The sequence below is a fragment of the Equus caballus genome, chromosome 21 (assembly GCF_041296265.1).
Source record: "Equus caballus isolate H_3958 breed thoroughbred chromosome 21, TB-T2T, whole genome shotgun sequence".
NCBI classification, from domain to species: Eukaryota; Metazoa; Chordata; class Mammalia; order Perissodactyla; family Equidae; genus Equus; species Equus caballus.
The window spans coordinates 31803316-31828378 of record NC_091704.1 but is presented as its reverse complement, the minus strand read 5'-3'; the positions used below and the strand labels follow the sequence as shown (position 1 = coordinate 31828378).

Below are 25063 nucleotides of genomic sequence, written 5' to 3'. Positions count from 1 at the left end.
TTATAGTTAACCTTTTGAATAACTGCCAGATTATTTTCCAAAGTGACTGCACCATTACACATTCCCATCAGAAGGGTATGAGGTTTCCATTTCCTCCATATCCTTACCAGTACTTAGTATGTATTCTGTACATTTGGCTGTAGTCATCCTAATGAGTATGAAGTGGTATCTCAGTGTGGTGTTGATTTATGATGTTTCCCTAGTGGCTAATGATGTTGAGTATCTTTTCATGTGCCTATTGGCTATTGTATTATCTTCTTTCAGGAAATATCTATTCAAATTCTTTGCCTGTTTAAAAATTAGATTGTCTGGGCCCAGCCTGGTGGCCAAGTAATTAAAGTTCCTCATGTTCCGCTTCAGTGACCCGGGATTTGCAGGTTTGGATCCCAGGTGTGGACCTATTCTACTCACCAGCCACTCTGTGGGCGTGTCCCACATACAAAAAAATAGAAGAGGATTGGCACAGATACTAGCTCAGGGCTAATGTTCCTGAAGAAAAAAAAGGAGGACTGGCAGCACATGTTAGTTCAGGGCAAATCTTCTTCAGCAAAAAAGAAAAAGTTAGATTGTCTTTTTGTTGTTGAGTTTTAAGAATACTTTATATATTCTGGATATATATAAAGACTCATATCAGATGTGCGATTTGCAAGTATTTTCTCCCATTCTGTGCATTTGGCTTGTCTTTTCACTTTATTGTTGGTGTATCTTGAAGTATAAAAGTTTTTAATTTTGATGAAATTAAATTTATCTGTTTCATTTTTTGCTTGTGCTTTTGGTATCATATCTAAGAATGTTCTGCCTAACCCAAGATCATGAAGATTTACTCCTGTATATTTTTTAAGAGTTTTGTAGTTTTAGTTTTTACGTTTACGTCTATGATTGAGTTAATTTTTGGGTATGGTTTATATACTATTTTTACAGGACCATCAAATGTGTTCAAGATTGTGAAGATGATTATGGAGAGAAATTTTCAACCTGTAATTATATTCAGTTTTAGTAAGAAAGATTGTGAAGCCTATGCACTTCAAATGACCAAATTAGATTTCAACACAGGTACTGTGTCATTTCAGTATAGTTTTAATGTTATGTGAAAATGGGTATAAATATATTTCTGGTAAGACATTGTCTATTGTGTACTACTAGGATATGCGGTTCCCCTCATAGGCACAGTGGTAGGTACTCATCACATTTGTAAAAGCTTTAAGAGGCCCTTGATTTATCATTTCTTTCCTTTCTTCTGTCTTCTTTTATTGGAAGGTGTAAGTACATGCACTGTGTAAAATTCAAAGAAGGCCACTGAGAAATAGTAGAATCATACCTTCTTATGCATCATTGCTATAAGCTCCTTAGTTATTGTAGTTCTCTGGCTACTTAAGGATAGATCTCTTAGTCAGACCACCTTCTGTATAGAAAGTACTGTGCTCCATTCTTCTAGAAATCCAAACTGGGAAGATCTGCCCTTACCTAATTGTGGTATAATTTTTGAATAATGTGAAATAACTTCTAGCAAATTAATAAATGATTCTCATATATTAACTATAAATGTAACTCACTTAAAGTCACACAGCTAGATAGTTGCACAGCCTGGCTACAGATTGCAGCATGATAAATACCAACCAAACCATCATTCATTTCAGTCTTTTGTATATGTAATCCTGTACAGTGAGAAGTAAATAATGTCTTCAATCATCCAAAATCAAATTTCAGTTGTATTGTTTTCTTTATCAAGGCACAGAACTATACTTGCATATCAAAGCTAATTTTTACTTATCCATGGATAAAAGTAACAAATGACAGATAATACCCACATTACTTCTTCAAGCCAATAATAGCTTGTGTTTTGATTACATGAATTGCTCTGCTTAGAAATGTTTATAACTACCTGTGCTGAATATGCTTAATGTTGCAGGGTTATATATTGATTCATTGAACAAATATTTATTGACTGCCTATTATTTAATAGACACTATATAAGAAGGTAGTATAATGGTTAAGAGCATAGGCTTTGGAATTGTTGATCCAACAGTTAATGGCAATGCCCATTATTTTTTCTAAGCCTCGCTTTCCTCAATAATGGATATTAATCCCTGTGTCCTGTAATTGTTAGATTTAAATGTTGCATGTAGAGCACTTAGTGTAGTTATTGTTACTATTTTGGTAAGATAGTACTTTTATTCATGGATTAACTCTGCTAGATATATTTTGAAAGGCAGCGAATTTTATTAAACCATTATGTAGTAATTTTTGTCTGCTTTCCCTTCTGACTATCTTAAATATTGACTCTTTATTTTTATTCTTTATAGACTCTCATTCTTTGCACTGTGTGAGGTTTTTGTATTGCTGACTCATTTAGATATTTATGTACCTTGGATTTTCTCTCTTAGATGAAGAAAAGAAGATGGTTGAAGAAGTATTCAGTAATGCAATTGACTGCTTGTCTGATGAAGATAAGAAGCTCCCTCAGGTGTGTGTTTGATGTCCCTAAGTAGTATGGATATTAGTAAATAGCATATATTCACTTTGCATTTCTTGGTGGTTACTATTTGCACATTGCAGTAAATATGTTGCATTGTGCACTGCAGTAATAACTTGACTTATGTTTTAAACTTCTGAAAAGGTGACAAAAGGAAAGATTTGTTGCCTGAGGGAACTTTGAAAGCTAGCGTGGTCTGGAAATTACTGTTCCTCTTCCTAATACTACAAAATTTTTAATGCTGGTATTCAGGCTCTATATTTTGTAATTTATAAGTCTACCAAACAAAACAGTAGAGCATATCTAATGAAAATCATGTGTTTAATGACGGATTTAATGTCTACTTTGCTTTAATACAGTGGTTTTTTTTCCTTTGACTATTGAAATTGCCTGGGGAGTTGTAAAATATACTGATGTCTGTGTGCCCCTCCCAAAGATTCTGATTTAACTGGTCTAGTGTGTGTCCTGGTCATTAGAATCTTTCATAAGCTCCCCAGGTGATTCTAATGTGCATCCAAACCTGAAAGCTAATTCTTTAGTCCAACCTAATACGTGAAAGTTTTGTTTTGTGAAAAGAAAAATGGAGAGGTCATGCTGTGCTTACAAGTGATTGCTTTGATTTATAAGGGATTTATGATAAGACTGCAGTAGCATGTTTCTTGCTTTTTTTTTTTTTTTTTGAGGAAAATTAGCCCTGAGCTAACTGCTGCCAATCTTCCTCTTTTTCACTGAGGAAGACTGGCCCTGAGCTAACATCTATGCCCATCTTCCTCTACTTTATATGTGGGATGCCTACCACAGCATGGCATGCCAAGTGGTGCCACGTCCACACCCGGGATCCAAACCAGTGAACCCCTGGCCACCAAAGCGGAGTGCGCGCACTTAACCACTGTGCCACCGTGCAGGCCCCTGTTTCTTGCTATTTAAAGTAGTATTTAATTTATAACATTTTTTTGTAAATTTTCTAGCTGAATTAAGGGCTAAGCCATGTCTTTATACATCTTTGTTATCCTAGCACACTTCTAATAGTGTGATATTTAATGGCATTTGATATAGTGTTATTGAGAATGAACTCTTCAGTAATCCATTTGTTTTTAAATGGAGTACATATTTATATTAAATCTGCTTTATAATTATTTCTTTTTGGTTTGAGTTGGCCTGTATTTTTTAAGTTTATTTTGTGCAGATACAAACTTTCCCCTCATAACTTTTAATTTTTTGGAGGAGATGAAGTGATGCTGGAAAATTTGAATGAGGCAGCCAGACGCTTGTAGTTTATTTAAAACATGCTTTTCATATTAAAGAAAGCTAGGACAAAATTATATTGTGTTTTGAGTGTAATAATCTCTGGGAATGTGGGTTTGGTTTTTACTTTTATTCTGCAAAGATTATATAACATTTCTTTGAACAGCTTTCTTTCTTTATTACCCATTTTTCTTATTTTGGTTAGTTTAGCATTTTTAACTTCCCTTTCCTCATATCATTGTAAAATAAATGTTATTCCAATTACAGGTTGAACATGTACTTCCTCTTTTGAAGCGTGGGATTGGTATTCACCATGGTGGTTTACTTCCTATTTTGAAAGAAACTATAGAAATTCTCTTTTCCGAAGGATTGATAAAGGTATGATTTTATTTGTTAGGTTCTAAAATTTTGTTGTGGGTGCCAGCCCTGTAGCCAAGTGGTTAAAGTTCTGTGTGCTTCACTTTGGCAGCCCAGGTTCACAGGTTCGGATCCCTGGTGTGGACATACTCCAGTCATCAGCCATGCTGTGGAGGCATCCCACACACAAAATAGAGGAAGATTGGCACAGATGTTAGCTCAGGGACAGCCTTCCTCAAGAAAAAAAGGAGGAGTATTGGCAACAGATGTTAGCCCAGGGAGAATTTGCCTCACCCCCCAAAAAAAAAAATTTTGTTGTGTGAGTAGTTTGAAAATTGTCAAGAACACTGTTTATAGGTGGTTTTGTATTTTTTTTTAACTAATCAGATGAAATCACTAAGGTAGTGAACTTGATTTTTATATAGTGTTATACTTTATAAATTTTGGGCCATAGGTAAAAAATCATTTGTTTGCTTTTCTATCCTTAAGAAATGCTGACACTCTTGGATACAATGTGGAATTTTGCAGGAGGTGCTATTTAATTATCAGACCTGCACTTGATTCTATAGGTAGACTCCTTTCTATGTACAGACGTAAAGAAGTAGTTTAGAGCAGACCAGGAGAATTGCTGATTAGACTTGTGAAAGAGATTTATTTAGGATGTCCTAAATTAAACCAAAGAGAGTCTGATTTAATTTTTAAAATTATGTTGATGTCTATACCCAGAAATGGGATATTAAAAATGGGAAACATCTCTAAAATGTAGTCTTAAGCCTATATATGACTCATAAATTATGTTATGTTTAAAAATCAGATTATAGATTTATCATGAGAATGCCAATACTATATAGAATATTTAAAAGAGATTTACTCACCCTGAAGAATATGCTGGAGGGATTTTAGATAAAGACTTGGTCGCTATTTGTACTTGGGTCCTGGTAAGGCCCTATTCATAGTCTCTTCTAGATTGTATATTTTGCTGAGGCCCCCTTTTTTTTTTGGTGAGGAAGACTGGCCCTGAGCTAACATCTGTTGCCAGTCTTCCTCTTTTTGCTTGAGGAAGATTGTCACTGAGCTAACATCTGTGGCAGTCTTCCTCTGTTTTGTATGTGGGACACCATCACAGCGTGGCTTGATGAGCGGTGCATAGGTCCACACGCAGCATCCGAATCTGTGAACTCTGGGCCACCAAAGCAGAGCGCGTGAACTTAACCAATTTTCAGTCCTGCTGAGGCCCATTGTAAAGAATCTTTTCTTAAAAATATAAGTGATACTTGTGGGTTGTAAAATTCAAATAAAAAATTGTACCTAAAGTAAAAAATAAAAGACCGTCATTGCCGTTCATTTCTCATCATTGCCGTTCACTAGCATACATACAAATAATACATGATTTATTTTTTAAACAAAGTGATTTTACTAATGTTATCCAATTTCATCTTATGCGTAGCTCTTCGTTCTTTCTAACAGATGAATACCATTCTGTTGAGTTGATGAAATAAAGTATTTTTATCTTTATTATCTATTTAATAGTACGTCAGTGACTTTACTTGTACATATACCTTTGTGTGCTTAAAACACACACAGTTTTTGTGTAGTAAAGTGTTTGTTGGTAAAATCTTAGAGGTAAACTTAAAGAGCCACTGATTCTGATCTCCCTCGGAGATTCTAAAGCTGTCTTTAAAACTGTTGCATCATCAGTGAAAACTAGGAAATGTGACCGTGTGTAGAAAAATATTCTACAGTCTAATGATTTGTCTATTTGACGAGTAGCATTCTGTCATTAACAACTAATTTTAAAAATTAGTGATTTGTTTATTTACACTTGAAAAGTACAATACTAGTTTTTCGGCATAAAAACGTTTACTTGTATAATTATTCATTTATTTAGGCCTTATTTGCCACAGAGACTTTTGCCATGGGAATTAACATGCCAGCTAGAACTGTTTTATTTACAAATGCCCGAAAATTTGATGGGAAAGATTTCCGATGGGTAAGTAAAATAATTCATGTATTGAAATAACTTTTATCTTTAATTGTTTTACTTAAGGTGATTTTGGCTCATGTAGTCTTTGAGATTTTCGGTTCTGAATTCTCAAGAACTTGTACCTGAGCTAGTACAAGTTCATCAAGGTTAAACTTCAGATCCTTTATATTTCTATCCTTTAGGTAAAAAGATCTTCTTTAGATGAAAGAGTTTGGTGATGAGGGATAAGTGTGCAGATGATTCATGAACACTTGAAAGCATTTTAAATGTACAGTCATGGCCTGCATAACAATGTTTCAGTCAACGACAGACCTCGTATATGGTGGTGGTCCCATAAGATTAAGGCCATATAGCCTAGATATGTGGTAGGCTATACCATCTAGGTTGTGTATAGGTATACTCTATTGTGTTCACACAACAACAAAATTGCCTAACGCATTTCTCAGAATGTGTCCCCGACGTTAAGTGGTGTATGATTATATGCCTTCTTGTAGCATAGTGATTCTTAACTCTTCTTGAGTCAGATATTTTTGAGACTCTGAAACCTCTAGAACCTTTCCACAGGAGGAAAGTACACATGGACTTACAGATAAAACTTTTCGTGGTTCAGTGTCACCCTAGGAGTCTATATGGGAGGCATACTAACCTTTTTCCCCTCAGTTTTTCTTAGTGATGAGTGGATTCTACGGAACTCCACGGACATATACTGAGAATATAGGAGAGAATTTTGCTTTTATAAATTAACTTTATATTAATCTCATTTTGCAAATTTAAAAAATTTATTATGATCAAATCAGAATTGATATTTAGAGTTTGAGTCATTGCTTTCTTAAACTTGACTGTTTTCCAGAATATCTAGCTCACAGATGTTTTTTATGTCAGAGAATTAGCCAATATTTCCCTGTAGCTATGGCATATTTGTTCATTTTGGAGCTAAAATTTATTCTTAAGCATTTTGCATTTTCATGTTCTTTCTTAAACCCTACTAAAAGTTCGTATTTTTAATCATGTTTCCTTCCTTGGAATGTATAACTTGTGCTTGTGTATTTCTGATAAGATAAATTTTAAGAAAATGTGTTTTATGAGGTTTGCTCCTAAAATTCGAATTTCTAATTATGTTCTTTCAGATTTCCTCTGGTGAATACATTCAGATGTCCGGTCGTGCTGGAAGGAGGGGAATGGATGATAGAGGGATTGTAATTCTTATGGTGGATGAAAAGATGAGCCCAACGATTGGAAAACAACTGCTTAAGGTAACTGAGTTAAGCTTCTGTGCCTTCATCAGGAATTTGAGAAACATGTATCAGGAGCCGCCTCGAAATTAGTTTTGTCCATTCAGATACCTTTCTAAGTAGCTGAGCTAATTTACTAAACTGTCTGAGCCTGGGGAGGTAGAAGAGGGTCACTGCTTAGAGTGCTGATATTTTCTACCCTACTTTCTTTTTTTTCCCCCTGCTTTTTCTCCCCAAATCCCCCAAGTACATAGTTGTATATTTTTTTTAGTTGTGGGTCCTTCTAGTTGTGGCATGTGGGATGCCGCCTCAACGTGGCCTAATGAGCAGTGCCATGTCTGCGCCCAGGATCCGAACCCTGGGCCGCCGAAGCAGACCGCACGAACTTAACCAGTCGGCCTCGGCGCCGGCCCTGTACCCTACTTTCTGTTCTTATAGGCAAAGAGCAACTCATGTGATTGGAAGGGATGGGAAGATCCCCAGGGAGGGCAGAAATGTTTACTTTGCCCTTTAAGTTTGAGATACCTCTGCCCCCTTCACTGCACAGATTGCTCCTCACCTATCAAAAGAGGAAGTAGGCTACATGATAATAGTGTTTTGGGCAGTTATCTTCCTCTACCTTTGCAAGCCCAGATAGCTTAATAAATTAATTCTACAATCTACCATTCTAATTCATCCTATTGATGGATTATAAATATCTCAATAATAATTTAAAGTTTTAAGCTTTATTTCCAATTAATCTGTTCATTTTGCTTGCTAGTATTTGTGTTTTGGATTGTCTAAGATTTTTATTTTTGTTTTGTTTTGAAAATCTTCTCAAAGACCTGGTTGCTTTCCTTCTCCTTCTCATGTAGTAGGAAGTTATTAAATGAATCCCTAGAGAAAACTATTAATAAGATAGGAAACGTAACATTAATTAATGTAAAATTAACTTCTAGCTTATTAGCTACTTAAAGCTTCAAAACATGTTAAGACATGCCTAGGTCAGTATTTCTGAAATAGACTGTGCTCAACTTCTAAGACTTGGGAACTGCATGGAGAATTTGAGATACGATTGTGGGTAGCCTGGTATGCCGAAGCAAAAATAGGTCAAGGTGTATGTTTTTATATGAGTGAAGGTGAAGCTTGTCTGTACATGTACATAGGAATCATATAGTGTCTTATTTTCAGTTTTAGAGATTAGTACTTGGAAACCTATTTTTAAGCATTCATATAAGTTTAGTTCTTCATGTAAGGAAAGTGAAACAAGACTGAAAATTTATATTTGTATTCTTTTCTTTAGATTGTGCCAGATATGGTAAACACTATTTTTCTTGTACTCTGTATATGGGAACAATTGAATCAGGTTGCCAAATTGTAGGAGGTGAAATTTTAATGACAGCTTCTGGTTCCTTTAGTGTAGATTTTTCATTCCACTTATTTGACATTTCTGGCTTTATTACCCTTTAAGTGTGAAGTTTTATCATCTTTCATGACATTTAAAAAAATTTTTTTTTTAATTTTATTATGGCGGCCAGCCCAGTGCCACAGCAGTTAAGTGCACACGTTCCACTTTGGCGGCCCGGGGTTCGCCAGTTTGGATCCCGGGTGCGGACATGGCACCACTTGGCAAGCCATGCTGTGCTAGGCGTCCCACATATGAAATAGAGGAAGATGGGCATGGATATTAGCTCAGCCAGTTTTCCTCAGCAAAAAGAGGAAGATTGACAGCAGATGTTAACTCAGGGGTAGTCTTCCTAAAAGGAAAAAAGAAAAAATTTATTATGGAAACAACACTTAACATGAGATCTACTCTCTTAACAAATTAAGTTGTAAAATATGTTTTTGTTAACTGTAGGTACAGTGTTGTAGAACAGATCTCTATAGCTTATTTATCTTGCTCGACTGAAACTTTATGCCTTGTGATTAGTAACTCCCCCTTTATGTCTCCTCCCAGTTTCTGGCAACCACCATGTCACTCTCTGATTCAATGCATTTGACTATTTTAGATACCTCATATAAGTGGAATCATGTAGTATTTGTCTTTCTGTGACTGGCTTATTTTACCTAGCATAATGTCCTCAAAGTTAATCCGTATTGTTGCATATTGCAGAATTTTCTTCTTTTTTAAGGCTGAATATTATTCCATTGTATGTATATACCACACTTAACTATATCCATTCATCAGTCAATGGACATTTAGATTGTTTGCACATCTTGGCTATTGTAAATAGTACTGCATTGAACATGGGAGCGGCTAATATCTGTTCCATATCTTGATTTCAGTCCTTTTGGGTAAACACCCAGAAGTGGGGTTACTGGATCATATGGTAGTTCTATTAATTTTTTGAGAAACTTCCATAGTGGCTGTGCCATTTTGCATTCCTGCCAGCAGTGTGCAAGGGTTCTAATTTCTCTATCATTTCTAAAATTAACTTTTTTTTTTTAATTGAGTTATTGATAGGTTACAATCTTGTGAAATTTCAATTGTACATTAATTCTAAAATTAACTTTTTAAAACAGCTTTATTGATATACGTAATTCACATATCATACAGTTCATCCATTTTCATGGTTTTTAATATATTCACAGAGTTTTGCCACCCTCACTGCAATCAATGTTAGAACATTTTCATCAACCCAAAAAGCAACTTTGTATCCATTAACAGTCACTCTCCATTTCCTCCCAAGCTGTTTCCCCTTCCCCCAAACCCTAGGCAATTCACTAGTCTACTTTCTGTTTCTATAGATTTCCCTGTTCTGGAAATTTCTCATGAACAGACTCATACCATATGTGACCTTTTGCATCTGGCTTCTTTCATTTAGTATGTTTTCAAGGTTCATCCATATTGTAACTTCTGTCAGTACTTCATTCCTTTTTATTGGCGAATAATGCTCTGTTGTATGGATATATCACATTTTATTTATCCATTCATCAGTAGGTGGATGACATTTGGGTTGTTTTCACTTTTTGGCTGTTGTGAATAATGCTGCTATGAGCATGTGTTTACAAGTTTCTATGTGAACATGTTTTTATTTCTCTTAGGTGTATACCTATGAGTGAAATTGCTGGCTCATACAGTAATTTTTTGTTTAACTTTTTATAACCTGCCAGGCTGTTTTTCCTCAGCAGCTGTACCATTTTACGTTCCCACCAGGAATGTTATGAGGGTTCGAGCTTCTCTGCATTCTAGTCAACACTTGTTATTATCTATCCTTTTGATTTATAACCTTCCTACGGAGTGTGAAGTGGTAACTTTCACTTTGAATACTATATCATTTGACAGGTTGAAAGGATGTAGTACCTGTTTATTGATAATACTGCAATTATATAAGCAAATGATTACTGTTATCCCCATTTTATAAATAAGTAATGCATGCAGAGATTAGATAATTTTTCCAAAGTCGTGTTGTTGTTAAAAGGCAAATCCTGCTTTTGAACTCAGGCAGCCTGGCTTCAGAGTCCATGCTCCTGTCCACCATCTGTTACTGCAGCTCAGTACTTCATACAAATAGATTTTTCAGTTACTGGCTTGAACAGAATTTGGTGTGACAACAGTTTGTTCTTTTGATATACTTAATATAGCATATGAACTAAGAAAATCAATTCATTATAATGTCAGGTCTGTTTTATTTTAAGCAAAAATGATTGAGATTCACTCTTAAGTAATAGGACTTTAATGAATAGAAAGAATAAAGTTATTTTCTCAAGTAAAAATTAAAATACACAGCTTATTCAGTCACATTGAATATAAAAATATTTAGTATACTTTGTACATTAATAAAATTCAGATGTTTGTCATATTTAATCATTTTTCCTATTATTGGGTTAAGTAGTCTTAGCCAGAAAGATGGTAAAATACATGTGTTCATTGATTGTTGGCTGAAGATTATTTGTAGTGATTTTCAATATCTCAGTACAAAAATACACACATTTACATATTTGTGCATGTAAATAATTTGGTGATCTTGAATTTAAAATACTTTAATAATTTCTTTCCTTTGCTTTTTGGCTTGACTAGTTTTCTGAGGAGCAGTATAGAAACCTATTAAACTTTTCCAACCCTGCTGTTGTAACAGTATCCTCTTTTTGTTTAATACTTTCGCATCCATTCCTTAAGGACAGATTTTTCAACTGTGAGCTCAAACAAAATTTGACATAGGACAGCAGTTTGTTCTTTTGAAATACTTGATATGAACTAAAAAAAAAATCAATTCATTATAATGTTGGCCCAAATGAAAAGTTGAGTCAGATGGAAAGTGTGTGTTTAACAGTCTCCAGAAAGACTTGTGAAGGCTTCTTTTATTTTCCAGTAAAGAGATACTCTGAATTTCTTCAGTATAAACAGAAGAAATAAGCATTCCAATATAGTGTCCATATTTTCAAAAGAATGTAAAAATATCACAGTACTTTGAGTAAATGTCCTTATTGATTTTATCAAAACAAAGCTATTTCTATAATTTCTAAAATGATGAAATAAACATACTAGTTTCTTACAGTACATAAAGTGCTAATTCTAGGAGACTATACAGGCTTTCTGCTCCTAGTCAGTTGTGTGTTCATTTGAACAATGAACCACATTGTTAATGGATAAGGAGAATTAAACTGATTTGAAGGAAAAATAATTTTGACCTTACTGGTTATTTGAAGTCTTTGGAACTTCAGAAAGACCATACCTATTCCCTTAAGGTTAGTTCTCTGAGGTACTCAAGATAACTACTTATGGACATTTTTTGGAGAATAAGAAGACCCACATTTATTTGTTTTATTCTGTCTTCTACCACTATGGTTCAAAATGTAAAAATATTTAGACTGGCAATTTTTTAAACTACTTACCTGAGTGAACTATATATTCTGAAATGTAAGAGAGCATTAGAAGTAGAATAACATACAAAAGGTAATATTACAAAAACTACTTAGAAAATTGATGTTGTGGGGCCAGCCCTGTGGCCTAGTGGCTAGGTTGGTGCGATCTGCTTTAGCGGCTTCAGCTGCCCAGGGTTTCACAGATTCGGATCCTGGGTACGGACCTAGCACCACTCATGAAGTCATGCTGAGACGGTGTCCCACATAGTAGAATTAGAATGTACAACTGTGTACTGGGGGACTTTGGGGAGAAGAAGAAGAAAAAAAAAAGATTGGCAATAGATGTTAGCCCAGGGCCAATCATAAAAAAAAAGAATTAGCATTGATGTTTGGCTTTCTCAATCTTAACATCTTTTCATTGAGCAATTTGACAACTGAAAGAATCTTTCAGAGTTTGTCTAGAATGAAGCTAGTTTAAAGTCTTTACTTATCATTGGCTACCTGTCTTGTTCCAGTTAAATTTTGGGTAGACCCTTTTATTAGGCTATTTGTTGATATATTATTTAAGAATTTTATAAGTTGACTGATCAAGTTAAATACATAAAAAGTAGAGAATTACTTGACCAACATTTGAGGGTTCCTATGATTTTATTAATGCGAGTATTGAAAAGACAGGGCTGTAAACTAAGTTGCAATTTGTATTTGCCCTTTGGGAGGGGTTTAGCCCAGAGAGTCCTAAGTTTTACCTCCTAACTATTTAGCCTGGGCAAGCATCTTCACCTCTTGTAACCTGTTTCTTATTTAAAATGAGGACAGAATCTGTTTTGTTAGGAGTATTGTGAATTGAAAGTTTATTAAAGTGCTTACTTAGTACAGTGATTTGCACGTGCTACGTCCTAAGTAGATGGTGACCATTTTTAAACTGAGACTACCTGTATACATAGAACAAAAAGTGAACAAGACGCAATATACAGCTAGATGCCAGAATATAGATTATTCTGATAACTCTGGTTTAGGGAGATTTGAGGTAATTCTAGGTTAGGTGATCGTGATTTAAGGCTTTATGCAGGAAATAGAGCCTGAGGCAAGCCCTCAAGGTATAAAGCAGGGGTGGAAGTTGCAATTTGATTTCCAGCGCTAACAAGAAAGCCATTTCAGAAAAGAGAAGGGGCTTTAGAATCAAGAGTTAACACGCATTTGTGTTCCTTAGTTTTACTAGATCAAAGGAGATGTATGGATACTTATGGATGAGACAGGTGAGTTTATTACCTTGATTGCTAAATTGGGTATTTGGACCTGAACCTTAATATTTTTCAAACTTTTTTACCCCAATCCTTATCAAATGAAACAGTTCATTACATTATGTCCAGTGCACTTTACTTCTGTGTATGGATGTGTGTGTGTGTATCTGAAATAAAAGTTTCTTAAAACAACACACTTCTATCACAATGCATTATTTTTTCAACTTTTTGAAGTATAATTGACAAATAAAATTGTAATTTTATTTCAAGTGATGATTTGATATATATATATACATTTTGAAATGATTCTCATCATCAAGTTAATTAATTGACACATCCGTCACCTTACATATTTACCCTTTTTTTTTGGCGAGACGTCATGATATTTTCCATTCTATTTCGTGGGAAGAAAATAAAATTTGGTACGACCTACTAAATTTCAGGGTCTACAGAGATGTTAAGTAGTGATTTATTATTTCTTAATAGGATATCATATTTCAGTGAAATATTTCAGCATGTCTGGCAGCAGCATGCCAAATAAATTGGAAGGGAAATTGAAACCAGATTAGTAAGGATGATAGTTGTAGTAATCTAGATAAGATTTGATGAAACTTTGAACTAGGGTGATGGCAGTGTAAAGAAACAAAAGAACTAATCTTAAAATGTATTAAGGAAATAATCTGCAACAGTTGAGTGACTAAAATAAAAGAAACGGATAAAGCAGAAGAAAGAAACAGAGAACTCTAAAATTGGAACTTAAATGAGTAATCTCGCTAACCATTAATCTATGCAAGAGGGAAACTCAGGAATGAGAAAGAGCAAGAGAGATAAATTTCATTTTAGATAGTATAACTGTATTATTTAGCACCCAAATTAGGATACTGTAAGAGTGAAAAAGAAGACTATTAATAATTGCATTAGTATAGTAGGTATAAATTGGGACTATTCTGGGCTCACTTGGATACGATGTCAAAATGCTATGTTGAGTTTCAGGTGACTGAGAAGTCAGATAGGTGTGTTCTACAGCAGTTGAGGATATAGTAACAAAGCTTGAAGTTGGAAATAAACATTTGCAACATTAAAGCCCCAGAATTTCTTCAAGGGGGAAATAATAGAAAAACAACAGAAAAATAAGGTCTTTGTCTGTTTGCAAAATTATGAAGTAGCTGAAGTTTAATTACTCTCTTCCCCAAGAATGTGCTTTTCCTACTGACTTCACATCTGCCTTTGGCCCTATTTCAAGGAAACTGGATAAAAATCAAGGTTTTAGGGACTTAACTAACTATCCCCCTAGGGTGAGAGGCCTTGATTTTTTGGTTTTTAAGTACCACCATTTGAGACTGGTGAAAGTTCTCCTCATAAAATCCTATATGCATACATTTAAAATTCTGAATGCAATAAAGTTGGCCTATGGACCTCAGTCAGCTACTGTAAGAGTATTTGTGTATTTTTCTATGCCATTTAGAAATATGTAGCATGTTTTGTGACATTTTACTTCTAAATATTTCAGCATGCATCTCCCAAGAATTTGGTCATTCTCCCACATAACTACATGATTATTCTTAGGAAGAATAATCCTTAAAAAAAGTTCCTGAACACACATTGCTGAAGGAAAAGTTTAGAACTCAAAGAAGTATTTTGGATATAAATCTTATTTCAAGTTAAGGTCACATTATTGTAGACAAATGCTTTTTCTGCCAGATCATTAGCCTGGCCCTTCTTTGGTAATAGCCAGAGTTAGGAGAAGAAAGAGGAATCTTCAAAGTGTAGATAAAGAATGGTCTGCAAATTTGGGGGAAGCACTAGCAGTTTTATGTCATTCCAGGAAGCTGAGAGTTTCAGATACTAATTTTTATCTCAGTATCATTCTGAAATAAATTTAGTGTGCTCCGTCAGCACAGGTTAGGTCATGCTACAGTAACAAACTTAAATCTCAGTAACTTACAAGTTTATTTCTCTTACCTGTTCACTGCAGGTTTATAGGGGAGGTTCTGTTCATTGTTACTGTTTAGGAATGCAAGCTGATAGAGAAACCACCATCTTGAACGTTGTCAGTCACTGTGCCAAAAGGGAGAAGATAGCTTTTCATACTGGCAATTAAATGCTTGGCTTGGAAGTAATACATCACCACAGCTTAATTCCCCCAACCACTGTGGGGGCAAAATGTATAATCCTGTCAAGTGCCTAGAAGATAGAGAGCTAAACATACTTGCAGATAGTATTTTAACTACTACTATCCTATTTAGTAATTTTTTTCTCTTCAATTCCCCAGAGATGAACAGTTTTGTCATTTTGTATTGGTCCTCTAAAGGAAAGAAATTAATATATTTGTATAGTATTTTTTAACATAGACTAAATTATTAAGCAATTTAACAGGTTAAAAATATTTGTGTAAATTTATTTGAAAAACCTACAATATTAACATTTTTTTTCTGTCTTAGGGATCAGCTGATCCTCTAAATAGTGCTTTTCATTTGACCTACAACATGGTTTTGAACTTACTACGTGTAGAAGAAATTAATCCAGAGTACATGTTGGAAAAATCCTTCTACCAGTTTCAGCACTATAGAGCCATTCCAGGAGTAGTAGAAAGTAAGTATAAAATAACCGTAACAGAGCCTCCTTTAGCTAGGATACTAAATAGCAAGATCACTGCATTATTGCTGCTTTTGCCATTGTTTTTATCTGATAAGCCAAATCTTGGTCGTTACATACAGTGAAGTAAGAACTACAGTCTGCTCATTGTAAACAACTAGGACATTTTCAAGTGAAAGTAAGAAAACCCCGACAGCACACCTTTCTACAGTTGATTCAAATTTAGTATAATTTATTGTTATAGATGTACTACATGATAACTCATGTTTATCAATAATGATAAAACAAAAAGCCTGGTATATTAAAATTTGATCTGTAAGAAGCATGTATATATTAGTTTTGCTCTTCCCATTTTGTCATTATAAAAGAGTACCATAGCATAAGTTTATGAATGATTAAGGAAACATAATACTTTAACTTGGATTTAAGTTCAGCTTTTTTAGAATTTCTAGCTCCTAATATTAAGATAATACTTTCTAAAGTCCACAAAGTAAGTGTTCTATGGTAACTACATTCAAGTAGAATTATGTATTTATCCTTATCTTAGAGGATATTGTGGCTGATCATCATACAGAGCTGATTAAAATTCATAATAGAGGCAAAGATTTAAAATACTGGGTTGGGGGCCAGCCCCGTGGCTGAGTGGTTAAGTTCATGTGCTCTGCTTTGGCGGCCCAGGGTTTCACTGGTTCGGATCCTGGGTGCGGACCTAGCACTGCTCATCAATCCATGCTGGGGCAGCATCCCACATAGCACAACTAGAAGGACCTGCAACTAGAATATACAACTATGTACTGGGGGGCTCTGGAGAGAAGAAGAGAAAAAAAAAAGATTGACAACAGGATGTTAGCTCAGGTGCCAATCTTTAAAAAAGTTAATTAATTAAAAAAATAAAAATAAAATACTGGTTTGGGCAAATCTTATAAAAGCAATGCATAGTCATTGTAAAGGGAAAGACCAACCTGGAAATTCAGCAAAAGATACAGAGGAAATTTAAAATCATTTGTGATCTCACACAGAGATAGCCACACAACCACTGTTTAATACTTTGTAGTTCTTCTATCATTTTTCTTTCTCGTACATATACTCTTTTTTTTTTTCCTTTGGTGAGGAGGATTGGCCCTGAGCTAAGATCTGTTGCCATTCTTCCTCTTTTTGCTTGAGGAAGATTGTCTCTGAGCTAACTTCTATGCCAGTCTTCCTCTATTTTGTATGTGGTATGCCACCGCAGCATGACTTGATGAGCTGTGTGTAGGTCTGCACCCAGGATCCAAACCCATGAACCCCAGGCCACTGAGGCAGAGCATGCAAACTTAACCACTACACCACCAAGCCAGCCCCAATGTGCTGGGTTTTTTTTTAAGGCAGAATCAAATATGCAGTTTCTGTAATAGTAATGATGATATTTATAACTGGTATCATTTGTTAAATATTTACCTATGCACAGCCTTGTGTTAAATGCTTTACATTCACTAACTCACTAATTCTGGCTTTTTAAAACTTAATTTCAAGTATCTTTTGAAAGTATGATTTGTAATGACTGCATGATATTTTTACTTTGTAGATGTACTATGGTTTATTTAACAATAATGGCAAGTTTGAGATACCTTTCTATCATGATAGATAGGATAGGGCATGATGGATAGGGCATTCCACTCAGTTTTTTTTTTTTTTTTTTTTTTTCCTTTTTCTCCCCAAAGCCCCCCGGTACATAGTTGTATATTCTTCATTGTGGGTCCTTCTAGTTGTGGCATGTGGGATGCTGCCTCAGCGTGATTTGATGAGCAGTGCCATGTCCGTGCCCAGGATTCGAACCAACGAAACACTGGGCCGCCTGCAGCGGAACGCACGAACTTAACCACTCAGCCATGGAGCCAGCCCCTCCACTCAGTTTTTATATAGCCAAAAGTAAATGAAGTATAGTAATGTGCCTTTTGAAAATGAGAAAGTCGTAGTATATGGAAGTGAGTTAAATTCTCTCTCTCTCTTTTTTTACCCTTACCTGGATGATAGATAGTAATTATTTCTTCTTTCCTCGATTTCTCAGCTCTTAATTAAGAGAGGCTTCTTCATTACAAACTACAGAGCTGAAAGGAACTTTGGCGTCATTTAACAGATTTAAAAAAAGGCCTACAGATGTTGTCAGTGTCTCTAAGATTACACATTTATTGATGCCAGAATTGAGATTGGAATCTTGTACTCCTAAGCCGTGCTGTGCTATTTTTATTAAGGCATGGGTCATCCCTTTTTAATGTGAGAATAGAAGTAGTAACTTCTCTGACTGAAAAAAAAAAACAAGGAAAAGGTGATTTTAAAAACTTGAGTTAGCTGATTTTAAGACTTAACGTTTACTTAAATTTCCACAAGCAAAGCTGTTGAATTTTTAAAACACACCTTATAAAATTAGTCACACATGTATAATTTCAGGTCACACTACATTTTATTATTTTCTTGTGAAGTATTTAATGCCATTTATCTTGGTGATAAACTACAGCAGTAGCAAAGAGAAAGGAGATAATGATTCTAGTCTCAGAGAACCATATTTTTAAAGGAGCTATAAATTCGTTCTTTTCCTGCAAAAAAAAAAATTAGAATTTAAAAATATCAACAGTATTTTAGTATGGATTTAGATTTGGAGTAAGATGGGGTTGAAATCAGATTGGTACTAAAGAAGGAAATTCATTACTTATATAAATTTCAGATGCTGTCATTGAAACAAGTATAAGGGGGGCCGGCCCGGTGGCCTAGTGGTTGAGTTCACATACTCCGCTTCAACGGCCCAGGGTTTCACTGGTTCAGATCCTGGGCACGGACCTAGCACCACTCATCAAGCCATGCCAAGGCAGTCCCACATAGCACAACCAGAAGGACCTACAACTAGAATATACAACTATGTACAGAGGGCTTTGGGGAGAAGAAGAAAGAAAGAAAAAAGATTGGCAACAGATGTTGGCTCAGGTGCCAATCTTTTGAAAAAAGAAGAAACAAGTACAAGGTTACAAATCAGCTTAATACTTTAAATAAAAAGAAATAAACTTTAAAATATTCCTTATAGGCAGTTATCACTATGTCTTGCATGACTAGAATAATTATGCATACACACACAGCCAGCAGTTAGACTGGTTTTGAGACTAAATAATCAAGAGCAGTAGGGTGCACGTTGGTGCACCTACCATTGCTTCCCGCCCCCCTTCTTTGTAAAAATGGTATCTTCCAACAATAAGTAAATTACTTTTCTTTCTGTCTCTCTCTGCAATATCAATTTTTTTTTTATTGTGGTCCTAATAGCTTACAACATAGTGAGATTTCAGTGGTACATTATTATTTGTCATATACCATATAAGTATGCCCCTTCACCCCTCGTAAATTACTTTTTAAACTTCACTTATATTATTCATTTGTAATTTCATAGGAAATATCCAAGATACAGTGGGAGATAGAGGGAGAACTCTGAGTATTTTCCCATTTATTTAAAGCCTTTTTTATAACTTCTAGCTAGGCTCAGTTTGTTCAGTATGACTTTGACCAAGGTTCTGCTACCCACTCTATGAACTTAAATGTTACCACTATTTCTCCATCCCTGTCCTCTATCTCCCCAAGCCCCAGCTGTTGTTGCTATTGTTTTCAGTGTGGGTGTAACTGACTTAACTATTAAAAGGATTGTGAGTGACATAGTCTGATCCCTGGTGTTACCACAATACACTTGAATCTTCTCATGATTGAATTATCCCTGCATTTCCCTACCTCTGTTTTCAAAAGGGGCAAGGCCTGTTTTTCTAATATTTTGAAACCAATAAACTAAATATCAAAGCATAACAGACTTTTTAATGGAAGAGGTAGGAATTTAAGTGATGAATGAGATAACTGATGAGGGAATTACAACATCTTTAGTCCAGTTTGCCGGGCTGAGTGGTGTGACCAAATTTTTGGGGCTATCCTGTGTGCTTTTAAGATATAGAGTACATCTTGAATGAAGTTTATTCCCATTTCACTTATTACTTGGAAGAGTATAATTCCTTTTGCTGTTGATACTACCTTTTCAAGAGACCTTGTATTATTTTTACCACCTTAAATATATCAAAATTAAAATGTAGACTATTGTCTTTGGAAATAGAGAATTAATCTGTATTCTACAAATACAATGCTTTATTTTTTATAATGAACTTAGATGACTGGCATACATGAGATGTTTTTCATTTTGATTTACTGAATACACAGTAGATTTTCCAGTGAGCCATAACAGTAAAATTTCCAGAATTTCACTGTTCCTTTCCTGGAAAGAAAAATGCTGTCTTAATTTTACTCTTTTTGTTTAGTTTCATTAATAGGTAATGCCATGGTTAATAGCAAGAGCTGTGGAGTTAGACATGGGTTTGAATCAAGACTACCTTATCCTTAGTTTGCTCTTTTATGCAATTGGGATAATATCTAGTTCATCCAATTCATGAAAATTAAATGAGATAATTTGTGTTAAATGCTCAGTAAGTGCTTGTTTTAGTTACTGATAGTATTGCCATAGATCAGTAAAGCCATTTAAATTTTAACCTATTGCAAAATTTACTGGATACTGGGAGAAGCAGTCCATTTTCCCATCATCCAAAGGTCTGTATCTATTGCACATATTGTAGGATAAGAATACATTTTTGGAACCACCACCTCCCTTCTCTCTCAAAAGGAGGAAATTAGTTGCAAACTCTATTAAGAGTTTATGGCCATATCTCACATGCTGTCTCCTAAGATACTGAGGCTTTCCTGTGGTGGCGCACTGCTGTGAAACCAGCTTCTTATACTGAGGTTCGTCTGCTCTTTGATTGGTTTGCAAGAGATGTGATCCTTAATTTGGAGAAAAAGCAGACTGCACCTACACTTTCTAACTTTTGGGAGTGGTGTACAGCCGTAGTTAGAGCCCTAGATACAAAATACATGTGACTCCTTAAAAATGTCTCTCAAACTTTTGATTCTTTAGTTGAGTAGTCTGAGTACTGAAGTGACTTGGAATAGAAGATAGGGGCAATATTTAAGCATCCAACCAGATTTCTTTGTCTATCATCTCTCATCAACAGCTCTAGTCAGTGCTTAGTGGTCCACTGATTCCTGCAAGCAGTGTTGCTTTGTAACTTTAGGTGGGGCAACAGGATTAGCATTTCAGTGTATAGTTTTCCTTCTCATGTAACTTCTTCTTGCCTTTAGTCTTTCAAATATTCTTTTCTGGTTTTTTGTTTCTTTTTCTGGTAATGTTTACTGCCATAATATGTGGTAAGAGTAGCCTTCTAGTCTTCAATGAATGGAATACAATTCCTCTAAGAAGTGATGCAGTTCATTTGAAAAAACCAGGATGATACCAAATGCCCAAGAGAGTCCAAAACACTAGAAGTTAGAAGTAAAAAGAAAGGAAAAAAAATCCAAAGAACATGTCTTAGTACTTCCAACAGAGTTTTTGGCAGCATCTGACTCTAGTGTCACTAAAATAATCAATCAATCAATCAAAATAGATAGGCTTTGAGGAGGAGGGAACGCTCTACAAACTCTGGGTCTCCTCCCACATCCCTGATAATATTTCAATCTCCTTCAGTCCTTTTTTAAATGTCTAGATGTGTCTCTCTTAAAATGTGGTGCCCAGAGATAAATCATATATTCCATGTCAGATCTGACCAGGGATAAGTACAATGGAAATATTGTTGACTTTTCTAAGAGAGAGAAGTCAAGTACAAGGAGAGCTAGAGAGAAGAGTGTAGAGAGAATAGTGTTGCGGTTGCTGTCCCACTGTTGATCCAGTAGATTGCATACTGAAATTCTTCGCACAAATTGATCTAAGCCCCCTTTCCCCAAGCCAAACCTGTTGATGATCTTAATAATATAGTACATAATAATATAGTACTTAATAATATAGTACATTATAGAGCTACAGATATCTATTTTTTTAACAGACGGAAAAAAATTATAGATTTAGAATTTTTACAAAAATTATTTGTGAAATGATGGTCATCATCAACAGATGCAAATTTATACGTAGGTACTTATTTTGGAAAGATTCTTGAGCAGCTGGAGATAAAAGGAGATGGTTTGTTTATTGTTAAGGATGAGGGAGATCGCAGAACTGGATCTTAGGGTTCTAATGTTTGGTTGTGCTCCCATGTGGCATGTGATTTGGGTTTCCTAATTGTGACTCAAGTCCAAGAAGAATAAAAGTGATATTATAGTATCTACTTTGGGTACTTAAAAAGATTACGAAGATCAGATTAAATAATTTTAAAAAATTGCTTTCTCAGCTATTAAGTCCTCTGCATGTGTGAGCTGCCTTTGCCATCGCACACCCTCAGTTGGCTCTGTATTTCAGGGTTTCAGCTTGAGTCAGAATGTTCTGTGGAGCTAATCTGTGCTCCTCGTTCTGCCCCTGCAACCGTCCTAGGCCTGTTTTTAATAAAAATTAAAAGCAACCAGCCACAGGTGGTTGTTCTCTATCTCTTTATAAATGGGAGATTGCTGTTGAGTTGACTTTTTTTTTCCTCTTGGGATGCTTTCTGAATGCATATTGGTTGTTCTATTCTGGACCACCCCTCATACCCCCAAATTATTCTTTCATGCCTCAGTTCTATAGACTAAAACTGAACACAGGGGTGAGAAATCCTCAGTGATTGGAAGAATAGTCAAGAGTTGTTTGTAAGGCATAATCTTTTCCAAAAATAAGGAATTATCTAGGACTAAGAGTGAAATGAGGCAGGATGAAGTCCTCCTGCTATGGGAGGTGTCTGCACCTTCTGCTGGAGAGGAGTGTGGATGAAGTCAGTGTTGAGGCCCTGGGGGCCAGACTTTGCTGGGTACTGAGGATATAAGGATGTCCAAGATGAGGGTGGGCTTACAGGAGCTCACATAAAAACTCCAGGGGCACACAGGTAAGCTGAGGCCTGGCCTGGCAAGGGAGCTTGAAGCTGAGTCTGCAGGAAGGAAAATGCTTAAGGCAGGGCTCTCTGGTGGTCAGTTCACAGCGGCAGGGTGCAGGGTTGCAGTGTGGCAGTGGGAATTAGGAGCTGCCCATGAGGCATGTGGGCACTATTCAGAGGGAAGGGAGAGAAGAGACCTGTAAATATTTTCTTTCTTTATTTTCTCTTTAATGGGATGCCTCCTAAGCAAGTGAGTTTTTGAAGGTGGTATCATTTACTTAGAGAAGATGCACAGGGAAAAGACCTGGGAAATTGGAGAGAGGAACAAACTTGTAATAGTTTTGTTGTTTTCTTTTTAAGTTAGAAGATCGTGTTGTTGGTGACCAGCATCTTTACCTTCTGTCTCCGTGTAGTAGGAGATTGTATTTGCTGCTGTTGTTTAAGGATGACTTTGTGCAGGTTGGGAATTTGGCCAGAAGGTGGAAAAGTGTGGTGTATTAGGGAATGTTCACAAATCGAAAACTTGGCTTTCTTTATTCCCATGCCTGATATCATGATCCTAGGCTTTCTCTTTTTCCTTTTACTTCTATCCAAAAAGATAAATAAATAACCAGGATGATGCAATATGCTTAAGAGAATGCAGAAGACCAGAAGTTAGAGGGAACAGTCTTTGAGAAAGTTGAAGATGATAATAAAAATAATACAGTAGTAATATACTTCCTAAGTGTTTACTGTGTGCTGTGTACTGTTAGCTAAGTATTTTTCGTATCTCTTGTCAGTTACTTTCTAACTATAGCCTTGTGGGGTTTGGGTGCTATTGTTATCCTTATTTTGTTGATAAAGAAACTGAGGCACACAGGTTAAATAGAGGAGTCTGATCAATGGAATAGAATTGAAAGAGTCCAGAAATAAACCTACATATCTGTGGGCTATTGATTTTCAACAAATGCTGCTGAGACAACAGGATAGCCACATGCAAAAGAATGAAGTTAAACTGTTACACCATATACAAAATTAACAAAAAATGGATGAAAGTCTTAAATATAAGAACTAAAGCCATAAAACTCTTAGAAGAAAACATAGGTATAAATCTTCCTAACCTTGGATTTGGCAATGGTTTCTTAGATAAGACACCAAAAGCACAAGCAACAAAAGAAGAAATAAGTAAATTGAATTTCATCAGAGTTAAAAACTTTTGGGGGCCAGCCCCATATGGCTGAGTGGTTAAAGTTCTGCGTGCTCTGCTTCAGCAGCCCAGGTTCACAGGTTCAGATCCCAGGTGCGGACCTACTCCACTCATCAGCCATGCTGTGGAGATATCCCACATACAAAGTTGAGGAAGATTGGCACAGATGTCAGCAGAGGGCTAATCTTCCTCAAGCAAAAAAAGAGGAAGATTGGCAGCAGATGTTAGCTCAGTGTAAATCTTCCTCCCCCCCAAAAAATTAAAAACTTTTGCACTTCAACAGACACCAACAATAAAGTGATAAGAAAACCTACAGAATGGGAGAACATATTTGTAAATCACCTATCTGTTAAGGGTCCAGTATATAGAATATATAAAGAACTCTTACAACTCAACAACAAAAAGACAATTTAATTTTTAAATGGGCAAAGGATTTTAATAGACATTCCTCCAAAGAAGACATACAATTTGCCAACAAGCACATGAAAAGATGTTCAACATCATTAGTCACTAGAGAAATGCAAATCATAACCACATTGAGATGCTACATCACACTCACTAGGATGGGCACTTTTTCAGAAGGTTAATTAACAAAATGGTGTGATCATTGTGGAAAATAGTTGAGCCCTTCCTCAGCAAGTTGAATACAGAATTATCATAAGACCCAGTAGTTCCACTCCTGGGATATAATCAAAAGAACTGGAAATATCTTCAAACAAAAACTTGTACATGAATGTTCATAGCAGCTCTATTCACAGAAGCCAAAAGGTGGAAATAATTCAAATGTCCTTCAGCTGATAAACAGATAAACAAAATGACATACCTATGTAATGGAATATTATTCCACTATAAAAAGGAATGAAGTACTGATACATGCTACAACGTGGATGAACCTTGAAAACATTATGCTAAGTGAAGGAAGCCAAACAGAAAAGGCCACTCATTGTATGGTTCCATATATATGAAATATCTAAAACAGGCAAATTTGTACAGACAGAAAGGTTGCTGGGGGCAGGGGGAAGAAGGGATTGAGGAATGTTGGCTTAATGGATTTGGAATTTCCTTTTGGGGTAGTGAAAATATT

At 35.6% G+C, this 25063-nt stretch overlaps 1 protein-coding gene across 1 annotated transcript in view; it reads left to right on the top strand.

The window, feature by feature from the left end:
- The window catches only part of MTREX (Mtr4 exosome RNA helicase), a 116257-nt gene that overhangs the window by 43100 nt on the left and 48094 nt on the right, over positions 1-25063 (top strand). Inside the window, exons 11-16 of the mRNA XM_023625667.2 lie at positions 922-1053; positions 2385-2464; positions 3986-4096; positions 5964-6065; positions 7187-7312; positions 15759-15909. Of these exons, the coding sequence (XP_023481435.1) occupies positions 922-1053; positions 2385-2464; positions 3986-4096; positions 5964-6065; positions 7187-7312; positions 15759-15909 (702 nt within the window). The remainder of the gene's footprint in view (positions 1-921; positions 1054-2384; positions 2465-3985; positions 4097-5963; positions 6066-7186; positions 7313-15758; positions 15910-25063) is intronic.